The sequence below is a fragment of the Gadus chalcogrammus genome, chromosome 2, assembly GCF_026213295.1.
Source record: "Gadus chalcogrammus isolate NIFS_2021 chromosome 2, NIFS_Gcha_1.0, whole genome shotgun sequence".
Lineage (NCBI taxonomy): Eukaryota > Metazoa > Chordata > Actinopteri > Gadiformes > Gadidae > Gadus > Gadus chalcogrammus.
Window position 1 is genome coordinate 24,638,102 of NC_079413.1, and position 14,332 is coordinate 24,652,433.

Below are 14,332 nucleotides of genomic sequence, written 5' to 3' on the forward strand. Positions count from 1 at the left end.
TATTTTTTTTATGAAGTGCAACAATGGTCTGTGGTGTTTTGTTGATGTGCACAATCAGATCAGCTTTTCAACCCATTGGTTCGGTATTAGTCTGATTGTCATGTTTGTAAACATATTCAATGACAATATTTGCAATATTTTCAGATGTGCAGTCCCTCCAAATTGATGCCATGGTCACCATTCCTCTGTGTGTGTGTGTTCATGTGAGTGTGTGGGTGTGTGTGTTTGTGTGCGTGCGTGCCTGTGTGTGACTGTGTGTGCGTGCGTGTGTGTGCGTGTGTGTGTGTACTCGCCTAACTATCCAACAGTGGACTTCGGCGTCGTAACACCTTCACCAACAGGGGACCTCCGAGCCAAGAGGGGACATTTTTCAGGTCCCCTTTTGGTCATGCCTTAAATCAACCTAGAAAACATGCCTAAAATATTTTGACGCATTTTCACAACTTTTGCCAAGAGGGGACCTGAAAGTGTGTGAGTGTTTAGTCCATACTCTATAGCGCCTCTGCTGGCCAGAGCTTGATTTTCAACGACCAATCCACACACGTCGCTTCAAACACTCCTCTATTGTGTGAACGACCTGCAGTCGTTCACACGTCTGTCAGAGTGTAGAGGGCTTGTTAAACAGACTACTTAGTAAAGTCTCTTGAAACATGCAAACAAAAAAGGCTCAGCTTTAAAAGTTCCACACTTTTTTCGTATGTAGTGACAAGGGTCTAGACCAGGGGTCTCAAACTCAATTTACCTGGGGGCCGCTGGAGGCAGATTCTGGGTGAGGCTGGGCCGCATCAAGTTTTCCACAAAAAAGTACAAATATCCAGTCTTCTCAAGCTTTACTATTAACAGTTCTGTAACATGAATGCTTTTTTGAACATGAATGGCTCTTTTGAACATGAACGACTTTAAAACATGAACCTTCTTCAGAACATGAAGTGTCCTTCTGAACATATGGCTTTTCTTGCCTACTCCTTACTGCCAGAGACCTGGCAGCGCTTCCTCTCACACAGCTCCTGCAGGGCCCATGCAGGGCTTTATATATATTTTTTTTTTATAAAGCTTGCTGCGCCCAACAACCTTGCGAAGACGGGGTGAAATGTGCAGAAGCATTTTTCACCGCAAACGTTGGTGTGTGTGTGTGTGTGTGTGTGTGTGTGTGTATGTGTGTGTATGTACATACATGGCAGTGACTGTCTGACTCTGCTCGGGGAGATAAGGCAGGTCAAATGCTGAGTGCGGAGGCCGTGGCGGGGGAATTGACTGTACACTGAATAACAATGTCCAAAACGAATCGGGATTAACTTCTAATCGCTGCAGCCACTGGGCCGCTATGCAAATCAGCTCATTTATAGGCACAAAGCCCCGGCCTCTCTGATTGGCTGTTGTTAGGGGAGTTGCTAGGGGAATGGGGGTAGGGGAAGATAGTGTGAGTCCTTGCCTACAGGAGGGGGCCTCTGGAACAACACAACTCCATCAGAGGGCCTCTGGAACAACACAACTCCATCAGAGGGCCTCTAGAACAACACAACTCCATCAGAGGGCATCTGGAACAACACAACTCCATCAGGGGGCCTCTTGAACAACACAACTCCATCAGGGGGCCTCTGGAACAACACAACTCCATCAGGGGGCCTCTAGAACAACACAACTCCATCACTGAGCCTCTGGAACAACACAACTCCATCAGGGGGCCTCTTGAACAACACAACTCCATCAGGGGGCCTCTAGAACAACACAACTCCATCAGGGGGCCTCTGGAACAACACAACTCCATCAGAGGGCCTCTAGAACAACACAACACCTGTGGTGTTAGTGGGGGGCTGTGGTGTTAGTGTGGGGGGGGGGCTGTGGTGTTAGTGGGGGGGGGGCCCTGTGGTGTTAGGGGGGGGGGGCCCTGTGGTGTGAGTGGGGGGCCCTGTGGTGTTAGTGGGGGGGCCCTGTGGTGTTAGTGGGGGGGGGGCCCTGTGGTGTTAGTGGGGGGCCCCTGTGTCCTGTAGGTCTCCGGGCTTTGCGTGTCTCCAGGGACAGCAGAGGGTTAGGGTTAGGGTTAGCTAACATGGGTTAGCTAACATGGGTTAGCTAACCCTAACCCTAACCCTTCAGGGAGGGTAACAAACCATCCAACCGGTGTCCTTGTCTCCTCCTTGTCTCCATAGCTACGGACGACTGTACGCTGCCGACCCGTACAGCCACGCGCTCGCACCCACAGCCTCCTACATGGGGGCCGCCATGGTGAGGCCCCTCCTCCACCCGTCTGTCTGGCCCCTCCTCCACCCGTCTGTCTGGCTCCTCCTCCACCCGTCTGTCTGGCTCCTCCTCCACCCGTCTGTCTGGCCCCTCCTCCACCCGTCCGTCTGGCCCCTCCTCCACCCGTCAGTCTGGCTCCTCCTTCACCTGTCTGGCAGGCTCCTCCTCCACCTGTCTGTCAGGCCCCTCCTCCACCCGTCTGTCTGGCCCCTCCTCCACCCGTCTGGCTGGCTCCTCCTTCTCCTGTCTTGCAGGCCCCTCCTCCACCCGTCTGTCTGGCAGGCCCCTCCTGCACCCGTCTTTCTGGCTCCTCCTTCACCTGTCTGTCTGGCTCCTCCTTCACCTGTCTGTCTGGCTCCTCCTTCACCTGTCTGTCTGGCTCCTCCTTCACCTGTCTGTCTGTCATGCCCCTCCTTCACCCGTCTGTCTGGCTCCTCCTTCACCTGTCTGTCAGGCTCCTCCTTCACCTGTCTGTCTGGCTCCTCCTTCACCTGTCTGTCTGTCAGGCCCCTCCTTCACCCGTCTGTCTGGCTCCTCCTTCACCTGTCTGTCTGGCTCCTCCTTCACCTGTCTGTCTGTCAGGCCCCTCCTTCACCGGTCTGTCATCTCTTTCTACGGTCGAAAACATCTGTTCATATCTCTATTCATCTGTCTGTCCGTCTGTCCGTCTATCAGCTCATCTTGGCTCTCCTCCTTTATGTTTATCATCATGTTTCTATCTCTTCACATGTCCACACACACACACACACACACACACACACACACACACACACACACACACACCCTCTGATCTGCATGGCCCGCCCCTCTTGTTTCCTGCTGCTTGACTTCTCTTCCTCAGTGTGATTTGTAAAACCAGGATCAGGCCTCAGAATACCATGAAACCCAGCTGGTCCACATGTAGACTCAGATGCACAAAGTAAAAAAAAAACGAAAGGATCGGATGTAATTCAGCCCATTGGATTCCTTAAGTGGACGTTTTGGATGTAATCAAACCGTCAATCAGACAGACACTAAGGTGTTCTCTGTATTGCTGCTCTCATCACGCCATCAGGCTGAGTCCAGGTCCTCAAACTAGCCCTCAGACTGAATCTCCATCGTTGTCCTAAAGACGTTCAAACAGGTCACAGAGCACCCTGTTTGGGGGCCAGACCCGCTCAGAGGACACCATCGGCTGCGGGGGTAAGGTGGACCATTGTGGGGGGGCCAAGGCAGAGGGGGGCCAATGGGAATAATATAAAAGAAAATCTTTAGGATATTTTACCCACCCCTAGTGGTAGGAGCCACACACAGCGCTCAGCGACGCTGCGCAGGGGGAATTCGGGGGGGGGGGGCATCTGTACCTCTTGGATACAGGGCCCAGCATTTGGTGCGACGGCCCTGATTAGGGATACTCTGATTTCCCAGTTTTTTACAGCAGACCACCTGAAAAACCTTTCGTTCTCACGCTCTATTGAATCGTGTCCCAGAGCAGATTGTCCCACATTATTCGTACTGCACAGAAAGAAATGTAAATCCATGCATTTTCCATTTTGCACGCCCGCTGCATGAAGGGCGCTCGTCCTTCCCCCCCATGCCGTTCCACCGGAGAACGGTCTGGTGCTGTACAGAGACTGCTCCAGCTGGGGAGAACAAGGGCTAACAAAACCTGTGTGTGTGTGTGTGTGTGTGTGTGTGTGTGTGTGTGTGTGTGTGTGTGTGTGTGTGTGTGTGTGTGTGTGTGTGTGTGTGTTTGTGTGTGTGTGTGTGTGTGTGCACAGAATGCTTTCGTCCCGCTGAGTGATGCCAAGGGGCGGAGCCAAGGAGCGGGGGAGGAGCTGGGGCTGGTCCTCTCCTCTCTACAGGCCAGCCTCTACCGCGGCGGCTACGGCCGCTTCGCCCCCTACTAGCCGCGCAGGCCCCCGCCCTCCCGCTACTCCGTCTTCCACCAGAGCAGAGCGCGACGGGCCGAGCCGGGGGCGGGGCCGGGGGCGGGGCCGGGGGCGGGGCCGGGGGCAGACTTGTGTGAGAGTGAGTAAATGACAGGGAGAGAGATAGAGATTTCTGAGGGCTGGGTATTGCAATACATGCAGTTGTGCATCTTTTAACATCTCCCTTAGGAGAGGTTCAGAAGACTTAAAGATTAAAATGACAACTGATATTTTTCATCTAATACCTCAGATATTTTGTGCTGTGTATTTTGATATTGTGGGTTTTTAATTTCTAAGGTTTTAAAACACAGATTGTCGGCTGTAGAGATTTTTTCTGTGGTCTTATAGCAATGCTGAAAGGTAAGCATTTAGAGGAATTCACATGTTAACAGATTTAAATTGTTAGGGCTCGTGAAAGACTGCAATCCAACCTTGTAACATAGATCAGAGTCACCATTTTGGGGTAATCATGTTTTGTAAAAGTGTTGAAGTGACTATACTAGTGACTATACTAGTGACTATACTAGTCCGGTTGCTGTTTCTTAGTTATTTTGGGTTACCTTAGCTTTTGGTGCTTCCATGTCAATTTAGATATTTTTCATGGTTTGAAATCTGTGCGAAAAGGAGATTAGGAACAAAATATATAAATATATAGTCATAATTAACATTGAATACGATTTATTCTCTAAACCTGCACTAGATAGCGATAAGTGACTGGTCGACTTTACGTCACCAACAACCAAACCAAACACACATTATTGCAATTCCTGTTTCCTATTGGTTCAAATGCCTGCCATGTGACACCCTCTGCAGTCGTTGGGATGGGGTCGTAAACGCACGGAAACAATCGAACAGAAGCGACAGATCCTGTTTTGAGGGTTGGAGTGTTAGTGTTCTCAGTGTAGAGAGCAGATCCTGTTTCCCACAGTAGAAGAGAGGGTTGGAGTGTTAGTGTTCTTAGTGTAGAGAGCAGCTCCTGACCCGGGATCAGAACCTCAGCGTGCAGAAGCTCCGTCATGCTGGTTGATACCGCGTCCCTCAAGCCAAAGGTCCGAGCAGACGCCACCGGGCCACGTGTACAGTTTACATAGATATGAATAATGTAAGAACTCCAATAATGTTTGGTTATGTCAGGTTTGCTGTTCATTAATATAGTTGCTAGTCCAAATCCTGAACAGTGTTTGCCATCCAAAAGCTAATTTTTATATATATAAATAACAACAAATATAGAGACATACATTTTCCATTATATTGATTGTTAAGAACTGATGACTTTTTATATAATGGGACATCTAATATAAATTAAAAACATACAAAATAGCGAAGTTGAAAAGCTACCACATCACTTTCTAATGTTTACTTTGAGTTCTGGTTGCTTGATGGTGAATGAATTATCATTTCAGAATAACTTGGAGGAATGAGGGTATGACAAACCAATGTATTATATTTAAATTGTGCAGTGAAGATGTTATCTAATATTAAATACACAACAATATGTTTTAGATTTAGACTAGTAGAACCAATCGTTAGGGAGAGCTATCTCGTTTTCTATCAAATCATATTCAGAATTTATATTATCTCTTTACAAGTTGCAATGTAGATATCCCAATTGTATTTTTGCCAATGATATTATTTTGCACACATATAACCTGTATTTTCTGTTGCTTTAAGAGCCTGTGGGACAAACCATTGTGGTATGTTCCACATTTCTTCTTGTAATTTTTTTACATTTGATTCCACAATATCTTGAATTCCTTTTCTGATATCATCTCTACGGTGGACTATTTTTTATTATTACAATGATTATTATGGTTATCGTAGCTTTCTGTCAGACTTTTCCACTTGTTTGAATATAAAACCATATAAATGTGAGATGCATAAAGAGGATTCACCTACTATGTAAATAGAAGAATAAATTACAGATGTGTGGTGGAATATAAATTGAAACTCAGGAGACAGAGACAAGACCACATGAGACACGAACACATGACCACAGGAGATACGACCGCAGGAGATACGACCGCAGGAGAAACGACCACATGACCACAGGAGACACAACCACATGACCACAGGAGATACGACCCCACGACCGCAGGAGATACGACCGCAGGAGATACTACCCCACGACCGCAGGAGATCCGACCCCACGACCACAGGAGATAGGACCCCACGACCACAGGAGGTATGACCCCACGACCACAAGAGTTACGACCCCACGACCACAGGAGATAAGACCCCACGACCACAGGAGGTATGACCCCACGACCACAGGAGATACGACCCCACGACCACAGTAGACACGACCACAGGAAATCCGACCACAGTAGATATACGACCCCATGACCACAGGAGATACGACCACAGGAGATACGACCCCACGACCACAGGAGATATGACCCCACGACCACAGGAGATACGACCCCACGACTACAGGAGATACGACTACAGGAGATAAGACCCCACGACCACAGGAGATTCGACCACAGGAGATACGACTACAGGTGATACGACTACAGGAGATACGACCCCATGACCACAGGAGATACGACCACAGGACCACAGCCCCCAACGCCCAGAACGCTCCTATTCGCATTATGTTTACATTACCCAGTAGCGGCGTGGCCAAACCTCCTCGTTTCTATTCATGAGAAACAGGACACTTCAGAAGGAGCGTTTCTGGAGCAAGGGAGAGACACAGCGGGGGGGGGGGTTCCAGTGGGGGTCTTCGAAACGCTTCCTCAGTCATTCGATGTGCATGCACTGTCGTTCTTCCACCTGAACATCAATAAAGTTTTGTTTTCTCAATCTTCTGTCCTGTTTGATCCATCCCCCACTCACTCTACTCCTCCTCCCCCTTCTTTAGATGCGACCCCGCAGGTACAGCGGAGAGACTCAACGAGGTGGCTGAACAGAACACCATGATGATGGGACATAGCAAAGGGAGATGTCCCAAAAAGCAATCCCAATCTGAAGCCACCTCAAATAACACTGAGTCTCCTCCGCTGTCCGTCCAGTCCACGAGCACACCCTCACAGAGCACTGTGCAGCTTAGACTCCACCATGTCCTTAATTCGGCCACGTTAAGTCCCCGCAGCATCACTCCCGAGCGCCGACGGCCGAGTGGAACCACCGATCCGAAGCCTCGACCGAACAAGACGACATTTAAAATTACGAGACACGATCCTACGGAGCACAAAGTTAGGGATTTGACTAGTCATTCCATCAAGCCCGTAGTGTTCATCTGTGCCTCAAACCTGGGTCGGATCCTTCCCCACACAGACGTCCAAATTGACAGTTATCCTGGTGCCAACTTCTCCCACATCACACAGATTCTAGATAAGCGCCCCATTAACACGGACACAGAAGTTGTGGTGCTCTCTCTGGGCTTTAACAACAGGGAGCAGGGGGGCGTGAGGGCAGCAGACCATTTCGATGCACTTCTCCGTAAGGCCTTAGAGCGCTATCCCCAAGCCAACATCTATGTCCCAGCCATCCACTTCTCCCGCTATTTATCCAGACCACAAAACGACACACTCAGATTTTTATACTTGATACTTTGAAGATCACAGCCCTCACATTTTGTACGGCACCTTCCCCATTCACTACACCTCAGACAACCTACACTGGACACCCAATCTGCCACTGAAATATTCCAGACCTGGATGGAACAGATACGTCCCCCTACACCAGATTCACCCATCACATCTCACCCTAATCTCATCTTTGACCTCACCATAACCACACCATAGCCCTAACCCTAACCCCTAGTCCTAGTCCCTAAACTAAACCCGTGTTTCTGGCCCTTAAGCCTAACCCTAACCATTAGCCCTTTCCAAATTTAGCACCGACAGGAGAACGAATAATCTTTCTGATCTCAACTCCGACGGGAGGACGAATGGTCTTTCCGGTTCTGGCTCTGACCAGAAAACTGAGAATAACAACAATAACAATGATTAGAATAAGAAGGGTAAACAACACTACCTATTTAAACAACTATGCGAGTAAACTAACCATGGAAATCGTATATATAAAGAAAGGGTTCTTGATGGGTTATTGGACATGACCCGAGAGTTGATCGACCTCGGGGGGGCCTCCCTCGGGTGAGGGTGTCTCGTGATAATGGCCAAAAAACTTGATGATCCCGGGGTCCACGACTGATGACGTTTCCTGCAATCTATCAAGAGATTTTTCAACAAACATAAACAGGTTAAAATATATAAAAAACTTTTCTACCTAAAAATCCAACTAGAATACGAAAAGCCTTTCTATCTGAAAATCACTATTACAATACGAAGATCACTTCCAATCATTTCCTAGTTTTAGGGTCAAAATGCATGTGGACATTAAGACCAAGAGTAACAAGCGCTGGCCCGTGCCTTGCCTTAGGACCTCTATCTTAACTGCAATGTCGGCGGACGACGTGGGGAGATCTTTGGGATATTGAATCATCCCTGACCCTAACCACTTCGGTTAGAACCCCCTATCCTAATCCTCACCCCTAACCCAATCTCTGGCACCTTCCTGTCAAAAGATATTCACCGGCCTGCACCGAGCACACTTAGGATTTGGCTGTGCAAAGCCGCTACGGACTGCAGCATATGTGATGCCCGACTTGGCGGCGATGAAAGGCCACTCCTCCCTTTTGGGGGGGCGCGTCTGCCTCCCATATCTCTGGCACCTTCCTCTCAAAAGATATTCACCGAAAACTGCCTGCACCGTTGTGCACTTTGGTTAAAACCCCCTATCCTAACCCTTACCCTAACCCTAACCCCTAACCCGACTCTACATCTCCGCGGGGGAAGGTCGCACGGACTCGGGCTTGGCGCCGTTGGAAAGCCGCTCCTCCCTTTTTGGGGGGGCGCATCTGCCTCCCATATCTCCGGCACCTTCCTGTCAAAAGATAATCACAGAAAACGGCCTGCACTGCACTTCGGTTAAAACCCACTATCCCAGTGGTTTTCAAACTGTGGGGCGCCAGAGTTCTTCAGGGGGGGCGCGACGTGAGAAGAAAAAAAGCCCGAAAAAAAAACTGAAAGTTGATGATTCAAATCATCAATCATACTTCAACTGTAGAAGTAACATAACCAGTGGCGGCTCCTGACAAATTTCTCAGGGGGGGGGGGGCAATTGTTGCGATGATGGGTAAGATCCACGGTACAATCAGATTGTTTTCTGCTTACCTCATCGAACAGCTAAATGGCAACATCAGACATTGACTGCATGTTCTATATGATTTTTTTGATACAGCTAAATCAAGTTCATAGTGAATGTTAACATGCTTTTGGCTGATGAATGAACTATCCCACTGTGGTCATCTAAAGGTACATTTTCATCTACCATTTTGCCTCCTTAAATACCTCTGAAAGTTAAAAGAGACTGCTTTACAATAAATCACAATACTCTTTCTCCATCTGATAACATTTATTTAAAGTGCAGCAGTTGTGTTCTGATTAAACAAAAAAATGGATGTTAGCATAGCCTAGTAATTATAATATGTACAGTTCTCATCACATGTTAACAACTTGATGACAGCATATATAAAAACTAGTGGCATATGTTACGTGTGTGGTTGTTTTCCTGTGTCTCCGCTCTCGTTCTCTGTAGGTCTCACACCATTGGCTGTTCCTCCACCATCGTCCAACCCCCTGCCCAATCTGGGAGCTGTCTGTTGGCCAATCAGTGTCATCAGGCCTTGATAACTTGCACCTGTTTGTCTCCATGGGGGAGGCCATTGTCTGCCTGTGTGTTGGCTGTGTCGTGCTGTTGCCTTTTGTTTGTAAGATGCCATAGGGGTTTAGGTGAATAGGTAAGATACCCTTGGGTTTACACTGCCATCACGTAGACCATACTCTGTTATCACATCAGGTTAGGAGCGGGGCCACCCTCTGTATGTATTAGCTAGGTTGTATGTGTGCACTAATTAGTTGTCACTTTATCTTGTTTTCTTTGATTTGGCTCCGCTTATAGTTCCCTATTCCCCTTGGCGGATCGCTAGCTAAATAAACACACTTACGTATCCAGTTTGCTGTTGTGCCCTGTTTTGTTGTTCTCCAAGTCAGCCTAACAGTAATATGTGTTATGGTTCCCCTACTCCCCCCCTAGACGTAGCAAGCTAACATCCTGGAGCCGTAACATATTTGGGGGCTCGTCCAGGATCCTCATTGTAGGACTCCACGTCGGGCTGGCTGTGAGGTGTTCGATGCAGGTATGCACATAGTGTAGCTGGTTTGTGTGTATAGGATAGGCAGTAGTTGTTTTTGTAGGGCTCGTTATGGAGGCTTTTGATTTGGGTGTCTTTTTGGCTGATCCGTCTATGGATCGAATTGACAGATGCCGGAAGGCTGATTTATATGCCATAGCGGCTCATTTTGAGTTTCCAGTTCAGGGGACCCTGCTCAAAGCGAGACTTAAGGAGTGTGACGTGGATATGCTGGTGGGCAAGGAGGTGCTTGGTGTGAATGTGGCTTCTCCTTGTAGTGATGCCAGGGAGGACATTCAGGCTGGGGCAGAGGCTAAGCCACCCGCTACCTTACCACGCTTTAATCCGTTGTCACCTACGTTATCAATGTCGTCTCAGGACGCCCGTCTGAAAGTAAGGTTGGCCCGCTTGCAAATGGAGGCTGAGCGTGGAGAGAGGGAGGCTGAGCGTGGAGAGAGGGAGGCTGAGCGTGGAGAGAGGCAAGCTGAGCGTGAGCACCATCTGGAGATCCGACGGATTGAGGCAGAGAAGGAGGTGAAACTACGGAGGTTGGAATTGGAGGCTGCAAGTGCGGCACGTTCAACCCAAACCACCCTCTCTTCTCCACTAGCTAGCTCATTTGGCACATTGGATGTGACTAAACAAATGGCTTTGGTTCCGCAGTTCCGGGAATCGGAAATCAATTCTTATTTTGGTGTGTTTGAACGCATCGCAGTTTCTATGCAGTGGCCTAAAGAGGTGTGGCCCCTCTTGCTTCAGTGTAAACTATCTGGTAAAGCTCAAGAGGAGTTGGCGTCCATTTCGTTGGAGGACAGTCTAGATTACGAAATTGTTAAAACCACTGTTCTTCGTGCGTATGAGTTAGTGCCTGAGGCATATAGACAAAAGTTTAGGAGTTGCAAAAAGTCTCCTGATCGTACTTTCATGGAGTTTGCTCGAGAGAAGACCACCTTGTTTGATCGGTGGTGCACCGCCACTAAAACTACAAATTTTTCCTCTCTTCGAGAATTAGTCCTGCTGGAGGAATTCAAGAATAGTGTATCAGAACGTATAGTAACATACTTGAATGAGCAAAAAGTGGTGTCACTGTCTCAGGCAGCTGTATTAGCGGACGAGTTTGTACTCACCCACAAGCCCGCTCATTCGTTCTCTACCTCTCCAACCACTCAGTTTCGCAGGTCAGTTTCGCTACCTTTACGTTCTAGGGAGGAACGGGAGTGTTATTATTGTCATGAACTTGGCCATTTAATTGCTGACTGTCAACTTCGTATGAGAAATCATCCACCGCCCGTTCAACAACCAAAGGGGGTTGGATTGGTGAGTACAGTTTCTTGCTGTGTTGCAGTTGTGCCGACTGTGTGCGTTTCTGACCTTCCTGACCCCAGCTACAAACCATTAATTTTGAGTGGTCTCATGTCACTGACCGGTGATCCAAAGGACCAGCAAAAGGTTCAGATTCTCCGAGACACTGGGGCGGCCCAGTCGTTTATCCTCTCTGATGTAGTGCCATTGTCAAGTGATTCATTCTGTGGTTCCAGTGTTTTGGTTCAGGGCATAGAGATGGGGTTTGTGCCGGTCCCCTTGCACCTGGTACATTTAAAATGTGATTTAGTCAGTGGAGTTTTCAAAGTCGGGGTACGTCATAACCTGCCAGTAAAAGGCGTTCAGTTTATCATGGGCAATGATATTGCTGGAGGCAGAGTGCTGCCTATGTTAGAGGTATTGGACTGTCCCGAAGCTAACACGGAGGATGAGTTAGCCGAGAGATTCCCTGGGATTTTTCCAGTGGGTGCTGTCACACGGGCGCAGTCCCGAACATTGAGTGATGTGGTTGACCTATCTGACTCCTTTCTTGTCCCAGTAGGGGACGTAAATGAGGTTACTGGTTCTACCCCTGTGCCCCCTCCGCAGCCTGATAAGAACAGTGCAGTTGAGTGTGCTGGCCTTAGTCTCGACCCATTGCCTCTACCGGTAACTTGTAATAAGCTTATTGCTATGCAAAAGATAGGTTCTGCACTGGAGCGGTATAATGAGAAGGCTGTCCCACGCTCACTGCAGACAGAGGGCCCGGTTCTAGTTCTGCTGCCCATTCCTGGATCCTCTCTCTCTGCCCGTTTCTCCGGTCCTTATTGTGTGGGACGGAATTTCAGTGACACAGATTATGTTATACAGACCCCAGATCGGAGGCGCAAGTCAAGAATTTGCCTCGTCAACATGCTTAAGTTGTATCATGTAAATACCTTGACAACAGTGTTCCAGTGTTTGGCGAGGGCTTCCTTGGCGCTGCATTTGGCAAAATGTGAGTTTGGTAGGGCTACCGTTACTTACCTTGGTAAACGGGTCGGAGGTTGTGAAGTGCGCCCCTTGGAGGTTAAGGTGACTGCTATCACTGCCTTCCCAGTGCCCACCACCCGGCCTGAGCTGCGCCGCTTCTTGGGTATGGCTGTTTACTATCGTGGTTTCTGTAGGAATCTTTCCCCTGTTGTCGCCCCGCTGACTAGTCTGTTGAGCCCCTTTGTCCCGTTTGCGTGGTCTCCAGATTGCCAACACGCTTTTGCTTCCGTTAAGGCTCTGCTATGTAGTACCCCTGTTCTGGTGGCTCCTGACTTTGAGAAGCCATTTAAGATGGAGGTAGACGCATGTAAAGTAGGTGCTGGTGCCGTTCATATCCAGGATTCCATCGGTCTGGACCATCCGGTCTGCTACTTCTTACGGAAGTTCAATGAGTGCCAGACACGGTATTCTACTGTCGACAGGAAGCTCTGGCTTTGCTGTTTGCGCTCCAGTTTTTTTTGGAAGTTTATTTGGGATCGAGTTCTTGGCCTATTGTGATCTTCACGGATCACAGTCTACTGGTGTTTTTCCACCGGAGGCATAATCAGAATCAGTGCCTCATGCGGTGGGCGCTGATTGTGCAGGGGTACAACCTGGTGATTCGTCACAAGAAGGGCTCCGAGAAAATGTGTGCGGATGCCCTTTCTCGTGTGTGATGTTTGCTCTTATGGGTGGGGGTGTTACGTGTGTGGTTGTTTTCCTGTGTCTCCGCTCTCGTTCTCTGTAGGTCTCACACCATTGGCTGTTCCTCCACCATCGTCCAACCCCCTGCCCAATCTGGGAGCTGTCTGTTGGCCAATCAGTGTCATCAGGCCTTGATAACTTGCACCTGTTTGTCTCCATGGGGGAGGCCATTGTCTGCCTGTGTGTTGGCTGTGTCGTGCTGTTGCCTTTTGTTTGTAAGATGCTATAGGGGTTTAGGTGAATAGGTAAGATACCCTTGGGTTTACACTGCCATCACGTAGACCATACTCTGTTATCACATCAGGTTAGGAGCGGGGCCACCCTCTGTATGTATTAGCTAGGTTGTATGTGTGCACTAATTAGTTGTCACTTTATCTTGTTTTCTTTGATTTGGCTCCGCTTATAGTTCCCTATTCCCCTTGGCGGATCGCTAGCTAAATAAACACACTTACGTATCCAGTTTGCTGTTGTGCCCTGTTTTGTTGTTCTCCAAGTCAGCCTAACAGTAATATGTGTTATGGTTCCCCTACTCCCCCCCTAGACGTAGCAAGCTAACATCCTGGAGCCGTAACAGCATAGCCTACTCATTGCAATATTTACAGTATTCCTAAAACAAGAATGATCCAAGGTGATAATCAAAACATTGGGTGCTATTTCACAAGAATTTACCCATAAGACACATGTACATTACAAAGCAAACAAAATAATTGGCTAATGATATGCAATTAATACAGCTATTCCCAATTCAACATTTGAGTAGTGCAACAACACAACATTAAAACAACATTTCTCACTTGTATTGAAATTTTGCTCGTCTCTCTTTCAAAGCAGCAAAGTGATCAATGACCCTCTCATTAAAATCAGGCATGTTCCTGACTAGTTCCCTCTCCATGGAAAGCATGGCCACTACAGCATTGAGACGATCCTGTCCCATTGAGTTTCGCAGGAATGTCTTGATTCTCTT

The 14,332-nt window shown here is 48.3% G+C and overlaps 1 protein-coding gene across 1 annotated transcript in view; it reads left to right on the forward strand.

The window, feature by feature from the left end:
• Nucleotides 1–4,149, forward strand: part of LOC130402733 (RNA binding protein fox-1 homolog 1-like) — a 30,219-nt gene extending 26,070 nt beyond the window's left edge. Inside the window, exons 14-15 of the mRNA XM_056607004.1 lie at nucleotides 2,151–2,226; nucleotides 4,002–4,149. Coding sequence (XP_056462979.1) covers nucleotides 2,151–2,226; nucleotides 4,002–4,130 — 205 coding nt within the window. The 3' untranslated portion in view covers nucleotides 4,131–4,149. The remainder of the gene's footprint in view (nucleotides 1–2,150; nucleotides 2,227–4,001) is intronic.
• The last annotated feature ends 10,183 nt before the right edge of the window (nucleotides 4,150–14,332 follow it).